At 37.4% G+C, this 17,370-nt stretch overlaps 1 protein-coding gene across 3 annotated transcripts; it reads left to right on the top strand.

Moving 5' to 3' along the window:
- Window positions 1-7,166: 7,166 nt before the first annotated feature.
- On the top strand, window positions 7,167-17,354 carry crfb12 (cytokine receptor family member B12). Of its 3 annotated transcripts, none has more exons than XM_051696139.1 (8): window positions 7,167-7,470; window positions 7,759-7,854; window positions 8,118-8,247; window positions 10,932-11,116; window positions 11,248-11,399; window positions 11,638-11,785; window positions 11,895-12,037; window positions 13,388-17,354. In XM_051696139.1, the coding sequence occupies exons 2-8, from the start codon at window positions 7,794-7,796 to the stop codon at window positions 14,003-14,005; spliced, it is 1,437 nt and encodes a 478-aa protein (XP_051552099.1). In that variant the 5' UTR covers window positions 7,167-7,470; window positions 7,759-7,793; the 3' UTR covers window positions 14,006-17,354. The 3 variants fall into 3 exon arrangements, with proteins under 3 accessions (XP_051552099.1, XP_051552098.1, XP_051552100.1); XM_051696138.1 differs by having other exon boundaries at window positions 13,367-17,354; XM_051696140.1 differs by lacking the exon at window positions 7,167-7,470 and having other exon boundaries at window positions 7,799-7,854; window positions 8,168-8,247; window positions 13,367-17,354.
- Window positions 17,355-17,370: the final 16 nt, after the last annotated feature.

The following is a 17,370-nucleotide window of genomic DNA, read 5'->3' as shown; positions in this document are numbered from 1 at the left end:
ATGTTCCTAATAAAGTGAGTGTAAATATATGTATTATTTTACCTGTAGACTGATACAGGCAGATAGACACAAGAGATGCAAATATGCCCAAAAGTACAGCTGAGCACCTATGTGAATATAGGTGGTGGATCATGGATGACCCCATAAGACCCCATAAAAAAAATTTAAGACGAAAGCAAGAGGGAAAATCAAAAAATGTAAAAGACTTGATTGACAGGGAGAAGAGATACACTCATGCAAGATGGAGCGCATGTCAAAAATAGCATAGGGCATGGAAAAAAGCACAGAAAGAGCTAGAGACCTTCTGCAGGGAAACAACTCCACCATGTAAGTCAAGTGAAGGTGAACGTACACCAGACCACAACATGCCTGAACATACTTCATAAAATTGTCATTAAGTGACTTGACGTGTAAAACAAATAAGTTAAGGGTGTTCCATGAAAACAAGGTCACTATCAAAACTTCAAGGTCACAACCGAAACATTTCTTTTTTTTTTTTTTTTTACAAAAAATGTATGTTATACCATGATTTTTTAAATGGTAACCAGGATGGGACATGTTTCATATTATTATTCTATGAATATCAACATGATATATTCAATATTTAACATTTAAGAAAAAAGTGATTGATTTTTACATTAGTTGCAAAAATTGAAGTATAATAGGGAATAGATAATAGTTCTGAAATTACTTAAAAGTTCATATAGGCACCAAAAAATGTAATAAAATTGAAGAATGAAGAATACTAATTACTTCCTATTTATTACAATTTTTTTTTTTTATGTTTCAGTATTGACAAAATAGGGACGCTGTATATAAAGTGTGTGTATATATATATGTATATATATATATATATATATATATATATATATATATATATATATATATATATATATATATATATACATATATATTTATTTATTTATTATTTTTTTCCCAACTTGTAATCAAAGAAATGCCATATAAGGCCATAAAGTGTTGAAGTTAATCCACCCAAGGCAAATTAGAAAAAAACTCTTTACTAATATGGTTTTGTGGTCAAGATGCATCCACATTTTACAGTGAGATGTTTTTTTCTCTCTTTATTTTAATTACTGTGCTTGCAGCACTGTTCTGACATTGTTCAAATAATCTATTTTCATTCTTATCCTCCACATTTTACTGCAAATAATTCAGGTGGTACCAGTTAACGTAATCATTCAAACATAGTTTTGTATATATTGTTAGCCTTGAGTGTGATACCTATTTATGTTTGTTAAAAACTTTACATTGTTAAGAAATTTAGCTTGAAGTTTAAAAATCTCCTTTTAACTTATTCTTAAAATGTTCGCCATTCAAAATGTAATCAAAAGCTATGACGTCATTGTACTCTTTGCGTAAGGTATTGTGATTTGTTTTCTTTCTTGTGAAACGGGTTAAGAAATATAAATGTTTATTGAAAGCAGATAACCCCCCCCCCCCCCATTTTTTGTGGTTAAAAGGAACTCTACTAATATAATTTAATATGTGAGTATATCACCACGCCTCTAGAGCACACCTATGAACAGAAAAGAGACCCATTTCCCTGGATGTAGTCTCAGTATTAAACTGAAGTGCTCAGGGAAAGATGTTAACTTTTTCCATCTCTTTATTGTTCATCAGGTACACAGTGTTCCACTACCTGTGTGCCATTGCTGCTGGCCCAGATTTCCCTAGGTCTGAGGCTGGTAACAACTGGGGGCTCGTCCAGGATCCGTCCACACATATCCAGGGTGGGTATTCATTGCACCGCTGACATCCTGCGTTTGAAGTGGCAGAGAAGACTGCAGTATCCAGTGTCATCCAGACGACGACAGCCACGGGTGACAGATCAAGATGACTACTGTAACGCCATGTTGGATGCTGATCGTCCAGATCCGCATGAAGCTCTCCAATTTGAGTCTTTGTCAGCTGCAGACCATTGCAAGTTCAATCGATGATGGCCAAGGGCCTTACCCTGTTGAAGATGTGAGTAAACCAGGACTGTATGACCTCGTTGTAGAATATGTTAGACACGATAAGCTTAAAGCTAAGGTAGATGAGGGCATGATGCAACTCCTCCTCCTCAACCTGCTCCAGGATGTGTCATCAGCCTCAGATGTCCAAACCGTTGAACATGTGAGTGCCACACCTGCTTTGACAGAAGAACCACCACCACACTTGTCCCACATGGACCAAGACACTCATGCACTCCCTACATGCATGAGCAGAGACTCAGAGCATACTTTTACCAGAAGGATTCCCTCATCAACGCTAGCTCCACCCAACTCCATCGGCGTTTGGTGCACTCATCTGATTTTCCTGACCATGTTGTGAGATTGTCTGATGTTTCAGCTTTGTTACCATGTAGAGAATTTAGACTACATGGGGGTCAAATCTCTGATTCAGGTTCTGATATCTCTTACAACAGTCTGAGTAAACAGACTGAGGTAGGGTTGCAGGAAGGCTTTAGTGAGTCTGAAATCATCAGGAATGTTCTTAAGATCACAAAACCTGGTACTTTCAGAGAAATGCTGAGTAATAAAGAAGATCTGACAGTAGATGGTTTAAAGAGGTTTCTTCGATCACATATCATATTGTTCTCCACACTGATGCATCCAATGAAGGCTTGGGAGCGGTGCTCTATCAGGAACAGGGAGGTAGGCTGCGTGTCATCACTTATGGCTCCAGAACACTCACACCAACTGAGAAGAATTATTATCTCCATTCCAGCAAGCTGGAGTTTCTAGCTTTAATGTGAGCCATCTGTGATAAATTTCGTGACTACCTATACTACGCACCCACCTTCACCATGTTCACAGATAACAACCCTCTTACTTATGTCCTGAGCACAGCCAAGTTGAATGCGGTAGGACATCGCTGGGTGGGTGAGCTGGCCGACTTTCATTTCACCATCAAATATAGGCCAGGCAAGACCAACATTGATGCTGACACTTTGTCGTGGTTTCTGGTGGCATTTCAGGACCATGTCAGAGAGTATTCTGAGACTTTACCTCCAGATGTGATATCTGATGTATGGCAGGGAGATAAAGCCAAGGACCAAGAGGAGGTACCTTGGACTGCAGCTCTCCAGCTGTGTTCCAGTGATGGAGATCTGCCATCTAACAATACACTTGTGTTCACTCCAGAAGACATTCAAGCTGCCCAGAAAGGAGATGCATCGATCTGCATAGTGATGACATTGAAAAAGAGAGGATGGAACCCCAAAGACATAGGATTAACTACACAATGATTGATACATGAATCAAACAAATTGAAACTTGACAAGGGAATTCTGTACAGACAGACACGTCAACACAGACAACTGGTTCTCCCTAACACGCTGAAGTCTGTTGTGCAAAAACACCTTCATGACAACATGGAACATGTTGGGGCCAACAAAGTCATCCACCTTGCGAGGCAAAGGTTCTACTGGCTTTTTATGCAGCGTGATATAGAAGACTATGTCATCCGGCAGTGCCCCTGTATTAAACAAAAATGACCTACCATCTCTGAAAAAGCACCAATGGGCTCAATCACAACCAGTGTTCTGTTTGAATTACTGTCTGTTGACTACCTGCATCTTGAACTGAGTTAAGGAGGCTACGAGTACATTTTAGTCCTGGTAGATCATTTTACCCGCTTCGCGCAGGCCTACCCAACGCGAAACAAATCTGGCAAAATGGCGGCAGAGAAGATTTTCTATGACTTCATACCATGCTTTGGGTATCCACAAAACTCTACCATGACCAGGGTCGGGGGTTCGAGAATAACTTGTTCCAACACCTTCAACAGCTCGCTGGCATTGCTCATTCTCGGACCACCCCCTATCACCCACAAGGGAACCCTGTTGAACGTCTAAATAGAACACTTCTCCAGATGCCCGAACACTGTTGGAGGAAAAGAAATCTGAGTGAAAAGACCATTTGCCACACATAGTACACGCTTATAACTGTACGAGACACAAAGCCACAGGCTATTCCCCATTCTTCCTCCTCTTTGGAAGAACCCCACAGCTGCCCATTGATTTGTAATTTTACCTTGAGCCTGATCCACAGACTGACACCCATCAGGAATACACGCAGAAGTGGGCTTCACGGATGCAGGAGGCATACAAGATCGCCTCTGAAAAGAGTAAAAAGTGTTCTGCAAAAGGGAAAAAATATTATGATCGTGGTGTCAGAGGAATGGTGCTTCAGCCAGGTGATCACGTGCTCATCCGCAATCTATTAGAGAGAGGCGGACCGGGAAAACTCTGTACTTATTGGGAGCACAAGGTTCACCATATTGTTGAAAAACTGGGAGATGGACCCGTGTATCGAATCCAAGCAGAAACAGGCGACCGTACTCTTCGTGTATTACACCGTAATCTCCTCTTGCCGGTGAATGACATGTCGCTTATACATGAGGTACCAAGCAATCAGACGCAGAGACCACAAAGATGGGAACGACATCACACAAACAGCCAACAACTAATTTCTGAAATGCCAGAGCAGGATTCTCAAGATTCTACAGAGGAAGAATATGCGTACAACCCCAGATCATTGCCAGTGTTTGAAACAGTCACGTTTAGACAGTCCCAGCCTGAGCCACATGGTGATCTCGGAGTTGCGGCACAAGAGTTTCACCCTGTAAGTCACAGGACCCCATTAGAGGACATACACCAGGACAGACAACACCTCCAGGGGGGTTCACCAGAACCAGTGCAAACACCTGCTAGTCTGTCGACATCTGTAGAACCTCAGGAACTGCCAGATGACTGTATAGACGATGAAAGTCAGAAAGAGTTGGGAGTGGAAGCTGAACTGCCCCCAGAGCTAGCAAGTGAAGGATTAGCTCTGCGGAGGTCTGCACGTACTAAAAAGCCCAGTAATGTGTTCACCTGTAGCCAGCTGAGACGACCCATATACCATCCGTCGGGACCAGGAATAAATGCAATGCATACATGTGTACTGTATCCTATTCCTACGTACCCTGCACAAACTGATATCTGCCATTATCCTTCACCAGTTGTGTGGACATATTAGACTTAAGACATGACATAATGAATAATGACAGACTCTTGACATTCAAATATGTACCTGTGCTATAGCAAGACAATTTTTTTTTTCTTTTTGCTGCTTCTCTTTTTTTCCCAACTGACTTTAACTTATGTTTGCCATTCCATGAAATTAGTTCCTGATGTCCGGAGACATCTAAACAAAAGCAGGGGATAGTGTAACTGGTTAAGAATTTTTATTGAAAGCAGATAATTGTTGATAATTATTGTTCATCAGGTACACAGTGTTCCACTACCTGTGTGGCCTTGCTGCTGGCCCAGATTCCCCTAGGTCTGAGGCTGGTAACACTTGCATTTATTTGCTAACTGAATTGTGATTGGTAGTTTCTTTCTTACATCTATTTAACCATCAATAGCCATCTTTATAAGTAAAGAGAGAGAAAAGGAACTATGGGGGAGAAAGAGGCGAGAGAATGGTATTGGCACATGACACAGGCTGGATTCGAACCTGCATCCCCATGAGCCATCAGCTTTTATGCATTGTAAGCATGTGCATTAGAAGTTCTGTAATGCGTCCTCCTCAATGGAAGCCTAAAATCAATCTCCTTTAAAGAGTCAACTCTATAACCAGCCCTAAACTGATTAAGAGAATGTCTTGTCTTTATGTCCCTGTAAAGGCATCTTGATTTCTGCAACACCATCACTTTTCCATAATTCCCTACAATTCACATTGTCACTGTGGTTCCTTCCATTATAACACTTGCCACTACACCTCAGATTATTTAGAGGGTCAGCATCTATGGCTAGAACCGCAAACTACATTAGACTGGTTGGAAACTACATCAATGAAAGCACCTTGTGCAGTCTTTTTTAAGCTGGAAGCTCAAGTCGTCATTCCTGTTCGTAATGAACTGTATAACTGTCCAGTATGGCAAACGGGGCTTTGTTTGGCTTGCCTGTTTTCTTCCGTATCTGCATGATTTTGTGCACTGCACTGCTGCCACACAACTGGCTGATTAGATAATCACATGAATAAGCAGATGTACAGGTGTATCTGATAAAGTGCTTGGTGAGAGTGTGTATATGTATAAATTATGTATATTTTTATACATGAAATCTGAAAGAACAACTTAATATCACTACCAATACAAATATGTTAATACCAAAACAACCATAGCTTGTTCGGTAATGACAAAAATGTTTCGGTATTGACTCTTTTGTGTTTGACAATTCAAGCTAATCTTGCCCTTATATTAAAATGTCAGCACAGCAGAATTCTAGACATCACTCTTTTGAACATAGGAAAGTCACGAAAAACACATGTAATATTGTAAAGTTTTGCTCCATCCCATCTTGTCTTTATTTAGTCACCCTGGACTGTGTTGTTTTCTCCACTTGTGAAGGTTTTATTTTTCTGTTTCCTTTTCTGTTGTCACTTTAGTTTGTTTATGCAGGGGACAGCATTTTGCACCACTACTGTAGAATGTCTCTCTCTCTCTCTCTCTCTCTCTAGAGAGAGAGAGAGAGAGAGAGAGAGAGAGAGAGACATAGGAATAACTAGTCATAAGCCTTAACCTGGTATTGGGCAAATATATGATTTTAGTTTTAATATTCTATGGATTAACCAAAATGTTCAAACTGACATATTTCCCTTTTCTACGAAGAGTATTATGGATTTAAAATGTAATGTTAATCTATATCTTTGAATGGTACAGAAAATCGTTTTTCTTCTGGAGATCATAGAAAGGTGTAAGTTAGTTTAAAAGAGAATTAACCTTTTTTTAATTTTTTTTTTATTTTTTATTTTTTACAGATTATGTTATCTATAAGACTCAAAATGCATTGATCAATTCCATTATATTTATTTAATTATTAGCTTGTTTGTGCTGCTAAGATGGCTTGCACCTGGGTCACTTGCAAGACATTGAAATAAGCTTGTCCAGCCATTATGTTAAAATATTACAAATAAATGTCTTTATTCATATCATGAAGCTTCTTTACACCAATGTTTATTAGTTATAATGCTTGCAACATTGATCATTCTTGGTGGTGATTAGTAAAGTAGACAGGTGAGAACAACCTGTTTCTGTGTTCCAGGTAACAGAGGAGGAGCTTGGATCCAAAGTATGTCAGTAGATCTTTAAAGAGTTCTGGACATGTTTGACAGATTGTCAGTGGAAGCCTGAAAATAATTATTCTTTCGTTCTGTGTGTTGTACAGAGATTAGACAGAGAAGTGCTTGTTTTCTATTCTTTTTTTAGAAATTGCATTGAGTTATGTCTTAAATTCGATGTTCCCTTAAGACATACCCTTAAGGGAAACAGTGACACTTTGACTGCAGTTGCATTTGGCTTTGATCATTTGTTTAAACACAGTCTCAGTGTGCTGCTGGTACTTACGATGGATAGGTGGCCTTCATTAATGGCTTTATATTTATATAAAAAAGAGATTACTGCAATGATGACTGCAATGTGGTGAGTATAATTGTAATTGTTATGTAATTGGTACCTGGGGGATTTTACTAAACAGTTAATATATTTAGCTTTATTGTATAATGTTATAATGTAAGGATTCTGTCTAATATCGCAATTGTGAAGTTGTTCTGTGTCCCTTTAAGTTGAAAACTGATAGCATCAGACTAATAATCTTGCATTTCAAAATGCTATTTTGTATATTTCTATTTATATCATCTTTTTCCATGGCTGAATATTATCAGCCATCTCTGGAATGAAAAGTAATGTAATCCAATACCTGTTTTGAAGGCTAGATTGAAGATAAACTTTAAGCCATTGAAACAATGACCTGGTTTATAACCTGCAGCTTCATATTGCTCCAAATATGCCTGATGCCATCTAAAGGTAGGTAATGTTGGTTATTTTAATTTATAAGTCAGTTGAAATAATGGGCAGAATAGTAACATTTTCAGCCTCATCATACAAATAACATACCACATTTGAACTGTATACCACACCCTGTCATTGTCAAGATATGTTGGCTTATATATTGTGCTGTGCTTTAAAGAAAATTCCTGCCATTCACTTGCATAACTTTACATTTTCTAATTTTGTTTGTTTTGTAGTGCAAATTATAGTGAACTTTTTTTCTGATTATTTATTGACAGCAATGCTCTCTCCCCCAAATAACCTGAGTGTGGTATTATTGGATTTTAAGGCTACAGTTGAATGGCTTCCTGGACAAGGGAACCCTCCTGGCACCAGACACACTGTGGAGTTGATACTTTTACAAAACATGTATATATTTATACCAAACCTTTCAACAGAAATATTTTAAGTAAAACTGATTTCATATATATATATATATTGGCAGCCAAAAGTTTGGAATAATGTACTGATTTTGCTGTTTCGATAGGAAATTGGTAATTTAATTCACCAAAGTGGCATTCAACTGATCACAAAGTATAGTCAGGACATTACTGATGTAAAAAACAGCACCATCACTATTAGAAAAAAAGTCATTTTTGATCAAATCTAGACAGGCCCCATTTCCAGCAGCCATCACTCCAACACCTTATCCTTGAGTAATCATGCTAAATTGCTAATTTTGTACTAGAAAATTACAGATTTCTCTAGAAACTCATCAGTCAATCATTGTTTTGAGCAGTGAAGACTATACAATGCTTGAAATTGCCAAAAAACTGAAGATTTCATACAAAGGTGTACACTACAGTCTTCAAAGACAAAGGACAACTGGCTCTAACAAGGACAGAAAGAGATGTGGAAGACCAGATGTACAACTAAACAAGAGGATAAGTACATCAGAGTCTCTAGTTTGAGAAATAGACATCTCACATGTCCTCAGCTGACAGCTTCATTGAATTCTACCCGCTCAACACCAGTTTCATGTACAACAGTAAAGAGAAGACTCAGGGGTGCAGGCCTTATGGGAAGAATTGCAAAGAAAAAGCCACTTTTGAAACAGAAAAACAAAAAGAAAAGTTTAGAGTGGGCAAAGAAACACAGACATTGGACAACAGATAATTTGAAAAGAGTGTTATGGATCTTAACCCCATTGAGCTTTTGTGGGATCAGCTAGACTGTAAGGTGTGTGAGAAGTGCCCGACAAGACAGCCACATCTGTGGCAGGTGCTACAGGAAGTGTGGGGTGAAATGTCACCTGAGTATCTGGACAAACTGACAGCTAGAATAACAAGGATCTGCAAAACTGTCATTGCTGCACATGGAGGATTTTTTGATGAGAACTCTTTGAAATAGTTTACATTTTTTTCAAACTGTAATAGTAATTTTTCACGTTATTAATATCCTGACTATACATTGTGATCAGTTGAATGCCACTTTGGTGAATGAAAGTACCAATTTCTTTCCATAAGAACAAAATCTGTACATTATTCCAAACTTTTGGCCGCCAGTATGTGTGTGTGTGTGTGTGTGTATATATATACACTACTGGTCAAAAGTTTTGAAACACTTGCCTGAAATGTTTCTCATGATCTTAAAAATCTTTTGCTCTGAAGGCGTATGCTTAAATGTTTGAAATTAGATTTGTAGACAAAAATATAATTGTGCCACCATATTAATTTATTTCATTATAAAACTAAAATGTAATAAAAAAAAAAAAGGATTTTGAAATTGATGACTTGGACCAAATAATAAAGAAAAGCAGCCAATAAGTGCCCAACATAGATGGGAACTCCTTCAATACTGTTTAAAAAGCATCCCAGGGTGATACCTCAAGAAGTTGGTTGAGAAAATGTCAAGAGTACATGTCTGCAAAATCTAGGCAAAGGGTGACTACTCTGAAGATGCTAAAATATAACACAGTTTTGATTTATTTTGGACTTTGTTTAGTCACAACATAATTCCCATAGTTCTATTTATGTTATTCCATAGTTCTGATGAGTTTACTATTATTCTAAAATGTGAAAAAAATATATATATATATAAAATAAGGAATGAGTAAGTGTTTCAAAACTTTTGACCGGTAGTGTATATTCATATATCTATATATATATTATGCCTAATATTGTGTAGGTCCACCTCGTGCCGCCAAAACAGCGCCAACCCGCATCTCAGAAAAGCATTCTGAGATGATATTCTTCTCACCACAACTGTACAGAGCGGTTATCTGAGTTATCGTAGACTTTGTCAGTTCAAACCAGTCTGGTCATTCTCAGTTGACCTCTCTCATCAACAAGGTGTTTCCATCCGCAAAACTGTCACTCACTGGATGTTTTTTGTTTTTGGCACCATTCTAAGTAAATTCTAGAGACTGTTGTGTGTGCAAATCAGCATCAGCAGTTACAGAAATACTCAAACCAACCCATCTGGGACCAACAATCATGCCACGGTCCAAATCACTGAGATCAAATTTTTTCCCCCATTCTGATGGTTGATGTGAACATTAACTGAAGCACCTGATCCGTTTCTGCATGATTTTATGCACTGCACTGCTGCCAAACGATTGGCTGATTAGATAATCACATGGATGATTGTTGGTGCCAGATGGGCTGGTTTGAGTATTTCTGTAACTGCTGATCTTCTGGGATTTTCACACACAACAGTCTCTAGAGTTTACTGCCAAAAACAAAAAACATCCAGTGAGCGACAGTTCTGTGGACAGTTTTGTTGATGAGAGAGGTCAACAGAGAATGGCCAGACTGGTTCGAACTGACAGTCTATGGTAACTCAGATAACCGCTCTGTACAATTGTGGTGAGAAGAATAACATCTCAGAATGCGATACCATCTGAGATGCAAGTTGGTGCTGTTTTGGCGGAACGTAAACAATATTAGGCAGGTGGTTTTAATGTTGTGGCTGATCGGTGTGTGTATGTGTGTGTGTGTGTATATATATACTGTATATTATTGTCAAAACTTCTTATTGCTTCTAATTGCTTTTTGTCAAAACTTCAAAATGATGATTGTTTTTTTATATCAATTATGTAATTGTTTGGGTAGGTCTGAAGGAAAGTGGAATCACTCTGCAAATTGCACTAACATAGCCAAGCTGAAGTGCGAGTTGACCTTTGACCGGCATCCTGACGACCTTTTTGGAAACTACTTTGTGAGGGTCAAGAGCACATTTAAAGGGACAAGCTCCAACTGGACAACTATATCAAAGTCTTTCCAGCCATATGGAGAAAGTGAGTTCTAAAATATAATGACAGTCATTCGGAATTTATGTAATGAAATTATAAGTAAATATGCAATGAATGATGCTCCTCTTAAAATTTATGATCAAGATAAGTGACTCTGGAAATATGTTATTCCGCAGCTCGTCTGAGTTCCCCAGATGTAAAAGTCTCAAATGACCAACAGGCCATTAATATTACCTACAGCCATTGGCTGGAATTCAAACCAGATATCAAACCCCACCTGAAATTCCACCTATTCCTTTTTGAGAACAATTCTGTTGGGGAATCAAAGGTAAAAGTTTATTCAGTGGTATGTTCATGATATAACTTGATCATTGTATGGCAATTTCTAAATGTGAATATTGCAGTTTAGAGGGCATTGCTTAATTCAAAATGTACAATTTGCTTCAGAATTGTGCAGAAGTTATATTGCTCAAACTTTGTCTTTCCACTATGGAGGTAAGCTTTCATTGATGGGGTGATTTTGACATTGCTGACAAAGGATTACTTTTGCTATTTGCTTTTGAAAGTTTGTAGCAATGACAACGACCTCAAATTCCTTCTACATTTTTCACGGAGTGCCATCTGGCAAGAGCTATTGCGTTAATGTTTCTGCCAGTCATCAACAGGCCTCGCATAAGGAAAACTTCAACACCACCAAATGTATCTTCCTCTCAGGTAGTGGATATATTTTTACTGAGATATTTTGACTGGAATATATATAGGAATATGTTAACATAGTGTGTGTGTGTGTGTCTATATACTGTATATATGTATATACTTACAGATTCTCCTGGAAGTTCTTTAGCACTAAAGGTGTACGTTGTGGCCATGCTGCTGATTACCTTTATAACTGGAATTGCTTTGGCATTCATTTGTTTTAACCACATTAGGCCTAAAATCAATAATCAACGCATTCCAGATGCTCTGGTATGTACTTGAATACCACTGAACTTCATTAAGCTCTGCGTGTCATTTACTAGGTTGATTTATGATGACATTAAAATTAAGTTTCCTGTATCATATGTTGTGTGTAAATACCAAAGTGAACATTGTGAGATTTTTAAGCATGTTCCTTCAAAAGTGTTGACAATTATTGCGGGTTCATTTAAGCCTGGAAATAAACAGAACACTTTAGGATTTTATATAATTTGAAAGAAGTAAATGTTATGATGTAAAATGAAGAAGGAATATAGGAATATTTAATATTCTACACAAGTTCTAGGCTACTAATCAAATATAAGCAGATTTGTATTTCTACATCCATTTTCAATCTTCAACTCAAATTATTATGCTGACAATAAAATGTATAATATAACCAAATTTGTATTAAATTCCAAAAGTATAAAACAAACATTGTCACTTTTGCTCTCCAAAAAAAATTAACTTTCACTATTGTTAGTTTTACTGAATCCTCCCTTGTTCATTTCACCAAAATAATAATAAAAATAATAATAATAATAATAATAATAATAATAATAATGTAACCATGTGAGCTTAAATTAATTGAGTGGCTTCAATGCTTTCAAGCTTTAATTAATCTATTTGTGCTGGGACAACATGAATATTTTTTGTATGGTTATCTGAAAAACTCTAATTCCTAGCATGCTCTGCATGGCATTTAATAGTGAGAGAAAATGTAAAAATTAAGTATTATATAATGTGTCTCTGTAGTTTTTAATGTTTTGTTGTGTTGAGAATTAGAGGAGTTTCTGTTATTTTGGAATTTTGGGGGGTTACCATAATGGTGAAGAGTGAAGCTTGGGCTCATTTGAGAACAAGTACATGTTGAGAATGTTTAATATTGCTCTACTCATTGAGCAACTGCTAAACTAATCATAGCATAGTGTGTACCATTAGCATGCATTTAGCATGCTAGCATTCACCGTACTAGTTAGGTTATCATGGAAACAAATTCATATGAGTTAATTTAACATGTCTAATTTAGTTGGATTTACTAAAGGCAATTAGTTTCCCTCTACCTGAAGTATTTAATTTGAGATTACATGCAGTAGTTTTAATTTAAAAAAACGTATTTTAAATGTGGAACCTCTATCCATGATTGAATCCAGTTCATTCAAAGAGTTTTCTTTTTTTTTTTTTTAATGGTCTCAGATTTTTGGATCCCATTGTAAACTGTATATTCAATAAATATGTAATAATAATTTATAAACATAATATTGCATTTCTTCTATTTGTGTTGTTTTCCATTCATGACAGAGTGTGTTTTCATAATTTAACTGCCATTTATGTTTATAGAGTATGGGTATGTCTTCACAGTTCATCACTACAGGAACTAAAAGGGTCCTAAAACCAACCCCTGAGGAACCCCAAACAATTACATTGGCATGGCAAAAGACGTTTATGAACACAGAGGACTGTGTTTCTGCATTTGAGGAGGAGAGTGGAGATGGCTCTCTGTTCTATCATCAGAGAGAATGCCTTACTAATGTTGTAATCAACTCACCATCCGTCATCAATCAAGAACCTACTATCTGTGTGCCCAATCTAGATGAGGAGGCCGAGACATTAAATCAGTATTTCCTAAAGTACAGCCTGGCTACTGATATGGAAGAGAGTGAAGAAAACATCATATCTGATATATACGATGAAAATATTACTTCTAACTTAAACCTTTCCAGCTTTATCTTGCCTGAAATCCCAATAAAATTTACACTGAACAAGCTTCTGAAGTCAGAAATGGATAGAGATCGTGAAGAGGACATGAGCATGGAGAAACAGACTTGTCCTCAGTCATCAGGCCATCACTGTGAAGGAGTAATGTCTCTTGAGGAGGAAGAGGATGTCTCCCTGTTGCCCGATTCTTCCTCAGACAGTGGATATGAACCAAGGCAAGATCTAAGTATTTATAAAGTAGAGGCATTTAGTGACCTCTAGCTAGGAGGACAGACTGTGGTTTAAAATTTACGGGTCACCATATTCCATATCTGAACTGAATGTTGAAAGACCCTTGTGGGGATCTATATCCTAAACTAGTCCTTCCGAAGGTGGAGGTTGCCTCCTAATACAAAAAAAACTGAAATGTGTGTCTTGAGCAACCAAAAGTGCAGATTTGAGAGGTTCAGTATGTAAATCCCCCATAATATCTGGGCATCTCACTGGACTGGACACACCATACTACAAACAAGATCTGGAGAAGAGCACCAACAAAGTCAGTTCCAACATCAACTTGGTGAGGAAACTAGATGAGACCAGCAGGGGATCTAATGAACAGACTATACGGACTGCAACACCGATACTTATCTGCTCAAACAGCACATTTGCAAAAGCAGATGTCAATTGAACAACACTATGTGCTTGGTTATAGGTGCATTCAGGTCAACCGAGCTACCTTGGCTCCCAGTTCTTGCCAGCATTCTTCAACTTAACATTGCTTGAGACTTAAAGTTGCAGCCATACATGAACTTGAGAGCTGTCGCTGATACAAGAACCCCTGACATTCCAAACATCAGGCAAAATTGCACCTTCTTCATACACCTGTTTGGACACTCAGTCCAGCCAATGGTGAAGTAGAATTCTGTTTGATAGAAAGGTGTAGAGAAGTTTTTGAATCTGAACCTTGCTGGTTAATGGCCAGACTTGTAGCTGCCCAAGCATCCGGACTGCCCGGCTTCGAGCTGAGGCTCCATGAGTGGGTCATGTTAAGCAGGCCTACCTTATTCATAAGTTGAGAGCTGCAGATTCTGCAGCAGGTGACTGTGTGCTTTTAAGACAACTGATCTGAAAATGAATTCAGGTGCTACATGAAGCAACTCCTGATGCAGTGCGATATCTGATTGACCTGAACTTTAATCTTTGACAAGTTTTCTGTTAAATGTTATGACATTTTGCACTTTAGTCACACTTAAAAATGTCTTTGTCATTGCATTAGATACAAGACATCAAATCAAGTGGCATCAGAAAACAAATGATGATCTCAGAACTAACTTCACTTCGCTGACCTATTTTTGCAATGACTTCTAACAGTATGGTTTAAAAATGATTTTTAGTGGACATTTTAGTTCATACAGGTGTCATAGGCAAATAACTAAAGGTGTAGCTGATCACATTAACTATGAACATGATCCACTAACATGCGCAGACACTCATAGAAACTAATAATGCAAAGACATTTGTAAGGGGGAAGGCACCCACTGGTCTAAGGAGGGTATCCAATGGCATGGCTGAAGGTCTCCTGCGTGTTCTGTCTTATCGTGCGCGACGTTAAATAATACTTTGATTATTTGATTTGAGTTCCATGTTTTATTAATCTTATCATTAATTATTTTCTTTATTTCATCTGACTCCAATTATGAAAAACCTCGTTGATGTATCTATGCTCTGAATTTTAGTAATTCTCTCTTCTAGACTGCATTTGTTATTTCAATGTTATTTGGGTCCTGTGCTGGTCCTTATAGGTTCTCGGCTTTATCCGTTTAGTCTTATTTGGCTAAGTTCTATTATAGATTCTCAGTTTACCGTTTAGCCTTTTACATACTTAACTAATGGGTTACTTCTGAAGTAGCTTAATTAAGCCAACTCTGACCATAGATTTGTAGTTAACAAGAAATATACTAGAAAACAGTCCTTCAGAGTGAATCATAATAACAATTTATTTACCAGGTAATAGTAATACATTCAAACAATCCAATTAAAATAATAAATCGAACTCAAAGCTATCAGTGAACCAAGCATAATAATATAATTAAAGTTGTATTCCATTCAAACATTTACCAAACATAAGAAATACAAATTGCAATCACCTGGTAGTGAAAAAACGACATGCAAACGACGAAGCATGGGAGATCTGACTTACAGATTCACAGAGCTTCTCTGCCATCCTTCCTTAAGTACCAAACGATTCTATTGTTATTTCAGATGTGCGTGTTTGATGTTATTTAGGATTTGGTTTCCAATTTAGGGAGTTGTAAGTCGACCTTTGATTGAGTAGGTTGTTTGATGTTTACAAAGAATACACCTAATCTGCATACAGCATCTGGTCTCTGTGTGAGACTTGGGAGGGGCATGCCCCGGATAGAATACAGTATTTTACTAAGTTCTTAAATCTTACTTGCGATTTGACTTTGCTGAAAGGGAATGATACCGTTTTACCAGTTGCACTGAGACCTCTTGAATGATACCAAACATGTATGATCAGAAAACCTTTTACATTACAGAACAGGATAAGTCATAACTTAGTTTTTAGTGTCCTTAAAGTGACCCGAGGTGAAAGAGAGAGAGAGAGAGAGAGAGAGAGCAGATGCGAGTGTGATTGTGTTTTATGGTCCCCAATCAGTAGGGTGTGTTTTCTCAGGTGGAGATGCTCCTCTGTGTGAGAGTTTTGTGACGTTGGTTCTCACAGAATTCTTTGACTTTCCCTGAAGTGATGCAAACAATTCTGTGACAGTCTTACACATTCATACATTTTTTAAGTTAAGCTTAAGTGTCAGAATAAATGAGGATGCTGTACATGAGTGTTACAAAAGGCTAGATTAAAATCCTAATTTACAGTTATAATGATCTGGCTATTGTGGGTAGAGCTTGTGCTTGAAACACATACGAATATATCAAAGCACACCTGTTCACTAGGGCATTTCCTCAGTCTGTTTTTCATTTCTTGTGTGCATTTTTTTCTGTCCATGTACATTCTACTATTCCCATATGCATATGTGAATGTATTTTTGCACATACTGTATATTTTTCTCTGTAAAATACTAAACACTGTTTTATAAGGTGCTATATAAATAAAATAAAATGTATTATTATTATGAGCCATTGTGCTCATTGGGCTGCAGTTTCGAGTCCATCGTGTGTATGAAATGCTGTGTTAAATCAAAGCAAGAGCATAAAGGTTTGAAGTGACAGTAAATACTAATGATGTTATACTGAATAATGCCTTACTGAATGCTGCCTTTAAAGGGTTAGTTCACCCAAAAATGAAAATCCTTCTTCAGCAGAACCAAAGTGAAGATTTTTATAAGCAGATTTCAGCTCAGTTTGTCCATACAATGCATGTAAATGGTGTCATCAGGCTGCTGGCTGAAGAAGGAAAGTCATACCTTGAAGCCATCCCAGATGTGTAAGTAAATCATGAGAGGTGGTGAACTAACCCTTTAATGAAGTCAGCACATGGTGCTTAGGAAGCATTTTATAGTATGGTTGAAAGATTATTAACCCCTCTTATAAGTCAAGATAAAAATGTTGATAAATGCTATACATTTATTTTTGTGTATGATTTGAGCACTTTCTTGAAAATAAATATT

The sequence above is a fragment of the Myxocyprinus asiaticus genome, chromosome 4, assembly GCF_019703515.2.
Source record: "Myxocyprinus asiaticus isolate MX2 ecotype Aquarium Trade chromosome 4, UBuf_Myxa_2, whole genome shotgun sequence".
NCBI lineage: Eukaryota > Metazoa > Chordata > Actinopteri > Cypriniformes > Catostomidae > Myxocyprinus > Myxocyprinus asiaticus.
This window is presented reverse-complemented; position numbering and strand designations above follow the sequence as displayed.